Source organism: Chiloscyllium plagiosum, chromosome 26 (assembly GCF_004010195.1).
Source record: "Chiloscyllium plagiosum isolate BGI_BamShark_2017 chromosome 26, ASM401019v2, whole genome shotgun sequence".
NCBI classification, from domain to species: Eukaryota; Metazoa; Chordata; class Chondrichthyes; order Orectolobiformes; family Hemiscylliidae; genus Chiloscyllium; species Chiloscyllium plagiosum.
Window position 1 is genome coordinate 17,768,201 of NC_057735.1, and position 9,689 is coordinate 17,777,889.

The following is a 9,689-nucleotide window of genomic DNA, read 5'->3' on the forward strand; positions in this document are numbered from 1 at the left end:
TGCAGAATGTTCTCAAATGGGAAAGGGACCAGCAGGAAGTTGTTGTACACATTGGAGCTAACGACATAGAAAGGAAAAGGATGAGATTCTGAAGGGAGAATGTAGACAGTTTGGCAGGAATTTAAAAAGGAAGGTCCTCAAGATTAATAATATCTGGATTATTCCGGTGCTACGAGCGAGTGAGGATAGGAATAGGAGGATAGAGCAGATGAATGCATGGCTGAGAAACTGGTGTGGGGAGAAGGATTCACATTTTTGGATCATTGCAATCTCTTCTGGGGTAGAAGTGACCTGCGCAAGAAGGATGGATTGCACTTGAATTGGAAGAGGACTAATATACCGGCAGGGAGATTTGCTGGAGCTGCTCAGGAGGATTTAAACTAGTAAGGTGGGGGTGGGGGGTGAAATTTAAAAGGGACCTAATGGGCAACTGTTTCACACAAAGGGCGGTGCATGTGTGGAATGAACTACCAGAAGAGGTGGTGGAGGCTGGTACAATTACAACATTTAAAAGGCATCTGGATGGGTATATGAATAGAAAATGTTTAGAGGGATATGGGCCAAGTGCTGGCAAGTAGGATTAGATTAGGTTAGGATATCTGGTCGACATGGATGAGTTGGACTGAAGGGTCTATTTCCGGGCTGTGCATCTCTATGTCAAACTACGAGGTATGTGATAGAGTTTGTTATCCTGGGCCAGTCAGGGAAGCCTTGGCTGATCAACATAACCAAAAGATTTGCAAATCCTCAGTTGAGGGCTGACTCTGAGCTGGTTGGCTACAGCCAGTGCACTATGCACTAGTAAAAAAGGGTGACTTGGTGACTTGCCTCTGTACAGTTATGCCACAATGCCAATGCGAGGGCTGTGCTGCCTCATTATGAGGTGAGGTCTGTGCTAAGGCTAAAAGGAGAACAAGAGGGTACCTCCTTTTGCAGCTGCCCCACAGGGAAGGCAGAAATGTTTTTCCATGCTGGGCCCAGTCAAGCAGGCCCAAGCAAGTCCCTCCAGTTGTGGCAACCCATGAAATTGGTGTTTTTCCCTTGGGCCATGAACCGCCCATTTCCAGTGGATTCTCCTGGAAGTCTTGGGTGTGCTACTTCTTTACAGTTAGTGGCTTCTCCGTGCACAGGGCTGTTGGGGGGATGTGGTTGGAGAGGGCACCATTTTGCCACTGGCAAGGTGGCAGGCAGCACAGCCAGTGAAAATTGAACCTTGTATTGTTTTAATTAGGTGCCTGCCTTCAGTTGTTAGACAGCCATGTACTTTTTATTCCACTATCATTACAATAACACAGGGGCAGAATTATGTTGGACGGTCATACTGATGTGGCTCCTTGAGCTTCATCTGCCCACCCTCCCTCCCAGTCTGGCACCCAATCGCTCCATTATCTCTTGCAGTAACCTTTCAAAATAATTGGTTATTTATTAAGTAAAACACTTAACAATGTGAAAAAAAAGCCTGGGGACACAAACGGTGAAACATTAGACCGAAAGAGATATAACTTTCTTGCATAACACTGCATGTTGTCTTTCCTGTGATGATGAATTTGAGCAGGCATTTTGGAAATAATATGACAGTCATTTTGAAATGTGGGATATTATTATTGATTCTCTTTGACTGTCAGGCAAGTGACTGTAAGTATCACCTTTTTTCATGAAAATTCTCTGACCAATCTGTTTCTCATGTTTTTACACACTATTCCAGAATGCCTTTATTACCCCAAATGTGCTAATGAGTCAATGCCTGGCTGAGAATTGCTCGTGATCTCATTAATTTGCTGCCACTTTGACACCTGAACTAACTACGCATTACTGGGGCAATTAACAAACCTTTGGTCTTCATTCTGAACTGTGAACTGTCTGTGCCTCCTTCTCTGTGCATCATCTCCTGAGACATAGTTGTGATCAAGGAATGGGATAATTTTTTTTAAAATTACGTTTTCGTACATTAATGCTTTACAAAGTATATAACTATTCCTAACTTTATGCTAGAATATTCATATTCATTTCTAGTTAGGTAATTAGGCAATTAGAAAATGCATTTTGGAATGTTCAGTAGATATTTTAAACCTATGATCCAGGCAAAAACCAGCAGTCAAAATGCTCTAGGTTACGAACGACCTAAAGCTGCCCGGATTTAGCCTCAGAAATCTGAATGGATGACCCGGCAGCCCACTTAGAGCAGCAGTGAATTTCATTCAATCAATATCAAACCCTATTCATCCATGGAGATTATAGGTGAATGTAGTCATCCACTTCTCAATGTGGGTTTTCCACAGACCTGAGAGGAAAATGTTGTTGTGGCTTTTCTGATAGATGAAGTCAACGGAGAAGAGGATCATTGATCAGATGAGATCATCTTTATTTTCCTTTATTTTCTATATTTCCTTTATGAGGCTGGAAGGTGAGCAAGCATTCCTCTGGACTCAAGGGAAGTTGAGGCCTGTCCTATCCCATGTTCCCTTCTTCTTCTGAAGAAGGCTCACTGGGCCTGAAATGTTATCCCTGATTTCTTTGCACAGATTCTGCCACACCTGTTGTGTTTTTACTGGAATTTCTGTTTTTGCTCACTACTCCTCCCAGAAATCACCCTTTCCAAACCTACATAATGTCAACTGCCAAACATAGGCTACCTGCTATTGTTCTGAGGGAACAGGTATGAGATGTATGTGGCAACATATAATTGAGTTAAAATTACATGGGCCTCTTTTCATTTACAGCAGATTTTTAATTTGGCTGACCACCCAGCGACTAGAAACCAACCCAAAGTTAGAAGTTGGGCCTGAATATGTATGTTGTAGGTATCAGGCTGACATCAACGTGACTACAACCCATACAGAAAGCCATCTAAATTAAAAGGCCATAATGCATGTCATTATGCATGAGATAAAAGATCACAGAACGTGCATCTGAAATTTTGTTACAAGGCTTGTGTTAAAAAAATACAGATTACGTTGTGGTTTGTGTTTACACGCACAAACATATCAATCTCCCCCATGCCCGTAAATGGATATAAGTTCTGTTTACTGGAAGATCTGTTACAGGATTAGTGAGCAGACAGATTTATTACAGAAGTTCACCAACTATTGTTAGAGCAAATCACCACTATGCTCATTCATACAATGTGCTGCAAGTTATATTGACATTGGCTGCTGGTCACATGTTCTATATCCTGACTACTTGTTCATTAGCATGTTCCCTTTTAAAGTGATATCATAACAGATTATGTTGGGTGTGAGTCTATTTGACAGGATTGTGTCTTTCTTAAATTTTGAAAATGTCTCCATGGCTAAGCAAACATGAATAACTAAATTACTACTGGTATACTTATTTTGTTAATTTTCCTTTATGAGCCAGAGTATTTTAGCATCAAAAGAATTTGAAAGGAACTTCAACAAAATCATTCCTCAATAGTTTGATAGATTCCAATGACAGTGTTATATCCTGGGAGATTTTAAACCAAGGTGTTAGCAAATCCAGTGAAACTCCAGCTTAGAATCTTGACTTTTGACATACTTCATACAAAAGAATTTGCATCTATAAGCATCCTTCAGAATTTCTGGATATTGCAAAATGGTCCAATCTAACAGGATTAAAATTGGATAATATACCAATACAATGTTTTATATACATCGGCACCAGATTTATTATTACATGACTATTCAATATTATTGAGTGTTTTTACAGAAATCAGCTGCTGCACGGTTTTTGCCTCGATTTGAGTTTTTGAAAGGGAATCTGGAAAGGGAGTGCTGTGAAGAAACCTGTTCCAAAGAAGAGGTCCGGGAGGTTTATGAAAATGACCAACCAACTGTAAGGACTCCACTTTAACCTTCATTTTTGCCTCTTGTCCCATGTTCATTTTCTCATTTTCATTCTTTCTCTGATCACATATCTGTAAAGATATAAGGTATTCAGGATAAAGGCTGGCTGCAAGATGAAATTTGACTAATGCACCTAACCTACACATCCCTGAACACTATAAGCAATTTAGCATGGCCAATCCACCTAACCTGCACATCTTTGGATTGCGGGAGGAAACCAAAGCACTGGGAGGAAACCCATGCGAACACAGGGAGAATGTGCAAACTCCACACAGTTGCCCACACAATGTGATTGTTTAAGTAGTTATTGTTGGATTGTGCACTCTATGGAGGGGTGATTCTGTCATTCAGTTGCAAAGTGAGAAGCTACGCTCACTGTGTGTCTTTCTCACTATATCAACAATGCACTGCCCTTGACATTCCATTGGTTTAAATCTAATGGAAAGAAGATGGCTGCAGTGTCCCTATAAGTTCTACTGTGTTCCTGTTCGCACCAGACTGAAGAATCACTACTGTTGGAATATCCTCCTGTGACACAAACACTTGTGTCTTTCCATTGTCTCAACTTCCTTTTTCTATCATCTCTTCTTAAGACGTTTTCCGTCCTTTGACTTGACTTCAATGTTGTGTATCCCATGTGATATTCTTTGTGCGGTTAAATAATTATATAAATAGACATTGTTAACATGTTTTTTGGTGCAAATTATTTGTTTTATTTGTGATGTACATTTCTAATTCCTCTGGATTTAAAATCTCTCTTTTCTTTGCAGGAAATATTCTGGTACCTTTACATTCTCAAGAGTATGTATGATAGTCTTTGATTTGTTAATTTAACAGAAAAAACATGGATGTGGATATGCTAGAGAAACTGTGTGTCTCCCTCCCATTCAATGGATCTTGATATCCTATAGATATTTTTAATCAACCTCTTTAGATATGTTATGACACATTTTAGGACACTTTGGGACTTGAACCTAACCTTTTAGTCCACAGGTAGCGACTCCTTGCTTAGCTGTATGGACAGGAAAATTCTATTTTTAGGAACAATAGAGACAGCAACATAGATTCATAGATTATAGAGTCATAGAGATGTATAGCATGGATACAGACCCTTCGGTCCAACATGACCATGCCAACCAGATAACCTAACCTAATCTAGTCCCATTTGCCAGCACTTGGCTCATATCCCTCTAAACCCTTTTCAATTCATATATCCATCCAGATGTCTTTTAATTCTGTAATTGTACCAGCCTCCACCACTTCCTCTGGCAGCTCATTTCATGCACACACCACCCTCTGGGTGAAAATATTGCCTCTTAGGTCCCTTTTATATCTTTCCCCTCTCACCCTAAACCAATGCCCTCTAGTCCTGGGCTCCCCCACCCCAGGGAAAAGACCTTGTCTATTTATCCTATCCATGCTCCTCATGATTTTCTTTGCAGTCAAGAAATTTCCAGTGACTGTTCCCCCACAAGAAGAAAAGTCCAAAACTATTGACTTTTATAAAGCCTGCATTCTAACATTAACACACTGCAGGTGGCCTAAACAAAATGACAGTCAAGATTCCATCCCTCAGGGGGAGAAAGCCCATCCTCAAGAGTTGCAGGCCAATCTGATTGACCGCCAGCTCTGTCAGATCAAGTAGTGCCAGAACTACTTGTGGGCGGCATGGTGGCACAGTAGTTAGCACTGCTGCCTCACAGCGCCAGAGACCCGGGTTCAATTCCCGCCTCAGGCGACTGACTGTGTGGAGTTTGCACGTTCTCCCCGTGTCTGTGTGGGTTTCCTCCGGGTGCTCCGGTTTCCTCCCACCATCCAAAGATGTGCAGGGTCAGGTGAATTGGCCATACTAAATTGCCTGTAGTGTTAGGTAAGGGGTAAATGTAGGGGTAGGGGTGGGTTTCGCTTCGGCGGGTCGGTGTGGACTTGTTGGGCCGAAGGGCCTGTTTCCACACTGTAATCTAATCTAATCTAATGTAAACTCAGTAATGGATGCTATTGGGACTGAAGACATAGAACATAGAACATAGAACAGTATAGCACAGTACATGCCCTTCAGCCCTCAATATTGTGCCAGCCTTTTATCCTACTCTAAGATCAAACTAACCTACATACCCTTCATTGCACTATCTTCCATGTGCCTATCCAAGAGTCACTTAAATGTCCCTAATGTATCTGACTCTACTGCTGCTGGCAATGCATTCCACGCACCACCACTCTCTATATAAAGAACCTAGCTCTGACATCTCCCTTAAACCTTCCTCCAATTACCTTAAAGTTATGCCCCATCATGATAGACATTTCCTCCATGGGAAAAAGTCTCTGGCTATCCACTCTATCTATGCCTCATGACATCTTGTATACCTCTATCAAGTCACCTCTTATCCTTCTCCACTTTGGTGAGAAAAGCTATGCCCTCCAGGCCAGGCAGCATCCTGCTTAATCTCCTCTGCACTTTCTCGAAGTCCTCCATATCTTTCCTATAATGAGGTGACCAGAACTGAACACAATATTCCAAGTGTGGTCTAACCAGCGCTCTATAGCGCTGCCGCATAACCTTGCGGCTCTTAAACTCAATCCCCCTGCTAATGAAAACCAACACACCATACACCCTATCAAGTTGGGTGGCAACTTTGAGGGATCTATGGACATGGACCCCAAGATCCTCTGTTCCTTCACATTGCTAGGAATCCAGCCTTTAACTCTGTCTTCTACATTAAAATTTGACCTTCCAAAGTGAATCACTTCACACTTTTCCAGATTAAACTCCATCCTCCACTATCAGTCCAGTTCTGCATACTGTCAATGTCCCATTGCAACTCCCAGCAGCCCTCCACACTATCCACAACTCCACCAACCTTTGTGCCTTCAGCAAACCTACTAACCTACCCTTCCACTTCCTCATCCAAATCATTTATGAAAATCACAAAGAGCAAGGGTCCTGGGGGAGACAATTTCAGGAAGATCATTGACATTGTTCAGAAGGACTTTTAGGATAAGATGAATAGTCCACCCTAGAAGGGTGTTGGGAGTGGGCATGTTTTGGATGTAAGTCAAGGAGGTAAAATCGTGGGTCTATGATCTTTCAGAGGGCTGTTCCAATTGCACCCAAGGATTCCAAATGATATATCCCTTTTCTTTCATTGTTAAAAAAGTCACAAAAATAGAAGTTTCTAGAAAATTTCAGCGGGTCTGGCAGCATCTGTGAAGAAAGATGAAAGGTAATTTTTCAGGTCCGATGACTCTTCCTCAGAACTGGTCTCGAAACATTAACCCTGATTTCTCTTCACAGATGCTGCCAGACCTCCTGAGCTTTGCCAGCAACTTCTGTTTTGTTCCTGGTTTCAGCATCCACGGTTCTCCTATGCCTATCAATTCCCCAGAGTATTATGGAAGTGAAAGCTGATTAAGGTCTTTATGCTGACAACCATTGGCCACTTAAGACCTGCATTAGGCTGAAGGTTGAAAGTGTAGTTGGTAAAACACCCACCCTGCATTTGAGGGAACAGGTTGGGAGTTGAGGGACAGGAAAGCAAATACTCAACATATTTTACATGCCCCTCCCTATATGCAAGTGCACCACCCTCTCCTTTTCCTTCAGGAGCTGAAGGACACTATGTGCTGCCCACTTCCTGATGGACCTGTAGGCAAAGGTGTTTTTCTTTGTAAATTTCTCAACAAAGGACAGGTGATACAGGACGGTCCAACTCTTGAAGCATTCTGCGGCAACAAGGCCAGTCACATCCTTTGCAACTCCGGGGTCAGGTAGAACCTCAGTATGTAGTGACACTTGGCGTTTTTGTACTGAGCGTCTATGCACAGCTTGATGCAGCCACACACAAAGGTGGCCATCAGGATGAGGGTGGTGTTGTGTACATTCAATCCCCCCTTATTCAGAGCTTTGTACATGTTGCCTCTGTAGACACAGTGCATCTTAGATTAGCAGATGATTGGGTCAGATTTGCAATACATACAACATTTGAGAAAATGCCTCATACCTGATGACCAGTTTTTTACCCAGAATAGAGAGGGTGTGGTGCTCCCAAAAGTACAATTTCTACCTCACCTTGGCAATGCGCTCCTCCCAAAACTTTGCACATACCAAGGCCACTCTGAACCATATTCCCAACCATACCTTTCAGGTAGTCTTTCCTGTTGGTGAAGGGGATAAAGAATCAATCAGCCCAGTTCCCAAAGAACATGACTTCGCTCTTGCCTCGATGTATCTTTGCTCCAGAAGCCAGTTCAAACTGGTCACAGATGTTTATGAGTCTGCGCACTGACAGCGGATCTGAGCAGAAAACAGTGACAAGAGAGGCTTTCACCTGAAGGTGTCCGCTGTCTGGAATAGTCGCCCCTCTCAGATTCATTGAGACTACACTAATCATTTTGGTGTACAACAGTTGGATCCAAATGCGGATTCCCTCCCCGAAGCTCATTTTGGACAGTGGATCCCACATGTAGGTGTGTGAAATCTTGTCAAAGGCCTCCTCCCAGTCCTGGCTGATGAGGCAGCAATCCAACACCGCCCCCTCACATCCCCTCCCCTCCGCCCCCGCCCTACATGTATGCGATCGTATCCCTGAGAAGCGCGTGACTGTCAGAGATCATTCTTCCTGGTACAATCTTTGAATCATCATTACAGTGAGAACAATGTTAAATTGCAGTATGAGCTTTTGGAGTAATGGCTTTGCATATCATAGTTTAGAAAAGTGGTCTTTTGACTCATATGATCTTTAAAACATTTGAAATAACAAGAAACATAGAGACAGCTTCTAATACACAATGGCAATGAGATACAATCCCTAGGCTGCATTGTTGTTATTTTGGATATGAGTTTGTAAAATTTTAATTTCAGTATCTGCATACTTGGTTTATTTCTACATCTGCTTATGTTATATCACAACTAAATTTTCACATGATTGCAAACTTGTGCTAATGACAAGTTTATACTAATTTGTCTTTGGTCTGAGTAACATGAAGTTCTGATTATTTCAGAGAATTCAAATCTAAAACACATTCTGGATAATGCAGCGGAAATTCTTGAAGAGCAAATGAAAATTAATGAACTTAGAAAGGAGCTCACTGGAAAGAAACAAGAAATCAATGATTTAAAAGAACAACTCTTAGGAAAGTTAGAAAGTTGTATCGATGGTAAATAATAGGAAAGACATTTTACTTTACTTGTTATATTCTGCTAAGGCTGAATCAAACTATGAAGTTTATGTTAAATTTGTAATGTTAAACTTCTTGATCAATAATGCTAATGTATGAATGATAAATGACATAAACTGAATGTAGTTTGGGCCTGTTTCATTTGTCTTTTAGGAGCTGTGCCTTCAGGTATTATTGTAGTTTGAATCTAAAATTTCACGTATGAAATATCAAAAAATGCTGTGTTGATAAATTTCTAATAAATTAGCTTCTAGTCACACTTTTACTTGAGAGTTCCAGTTTGAATGTAATATAAACAAATCATTTTTTTGTGTTTTATCTTAACATGTATTACTGACCTCTGAATATTTGATATTTCTGAATCAATTTGAATAGAAATGGGATTTGTCCAAATACTTTATGAAAAGAACATTTGAGGTGTTCAGAACCTTCTTCAAATATGAATGTTGCCAATTCTCAAAAGCTCCATAATTAACGATAGGCAACATTGTGTAGTATACATTATTATTTAAAAACACTGATTCAAATCGGTTGCCAAGTTTATTCCGCCATTATGTGTCAGCCTGATCTCAGTGATAGTATCATCACCTCTGAGTCAAGAGGTTGTATGTTGAAGAACTATTACAAAGTCTTGAGGATGTAGTCTCGTCTGACACTTGGAGGATGATGGGTAAGTCTCATTATTGCTAA

General features: G+C 41.2%; 1 protein-coding gene and 1 long non-coding RNA gene across 2 annotated transcripts; one reads left to right on the forward strand and one right to left on the reverse strand.

Annotated features, from left to right (window-relative positions):
* The first annotated feature begins 1,468 nt into the window (after positions 1 to 1,468).
* LOC122563158 (venom prothrombin activator oscutarin-C catalytic subunit-like) lies at positions 1,469 to 9,264 on the forward strand. Its single transcript, XM_043716633.1, has 4 exons — positions 1,469 to 1,635; positions 3,677 to 3,813; positions 4,595 to 4,625; positions 8,823 to 9,264. The coding sequence occupies exons 1-4, from the start codon at positions 1,539 to 1,541 to the stop codon at positions 8,984 to 8,986; spliced, it is 429 nt and encodes a 142-aa protein (XP_043572568.1). The 5' UTR covers positions 1,469 to 1,538; the 3' UTR covers positions 8,987 to 9,264.
* Positions 3,731 to 8,041, reverse strand: LOC122563159. Its single transcript, XR_006315502.1, has 2 exons — positions 7,960 to 8,041; positions 3,731 to 3,895 (listed from the first exon to the last, which is right to left on the reverse strand). It is a non-coding gene; the product is annotated as an uncharacterized LOC122563159 (long non-coding RNA).
* Positions 9,265 to 9,689: the final 425 nt, after the last annotated feature.

Excerpts from the sequence above, each read along its gene's own strand:
- LOC122563158 (XM_043716633.1), top strand. The coding sequence starts at position 1,539 with ATGATGAATTTGAGCAGGCATTTTGGAAATAATATGACAGTCATTTTG. Across the intron at positions 3,814-4,594 it reads ATGAAAATGACCAACCAACT|GAAATATTCTGGTACCTTTA; the intron begins GTAAGGACTCCA and ends TTTTCTTTGCAG. Across the intron at positions 4,626-8,822 it reads GTACCTTTACATTCTCAAGA|AGAATTCAAATCTAAAACAC; the intron begins GTATGTATGATA and ends TGATTATTTCAG.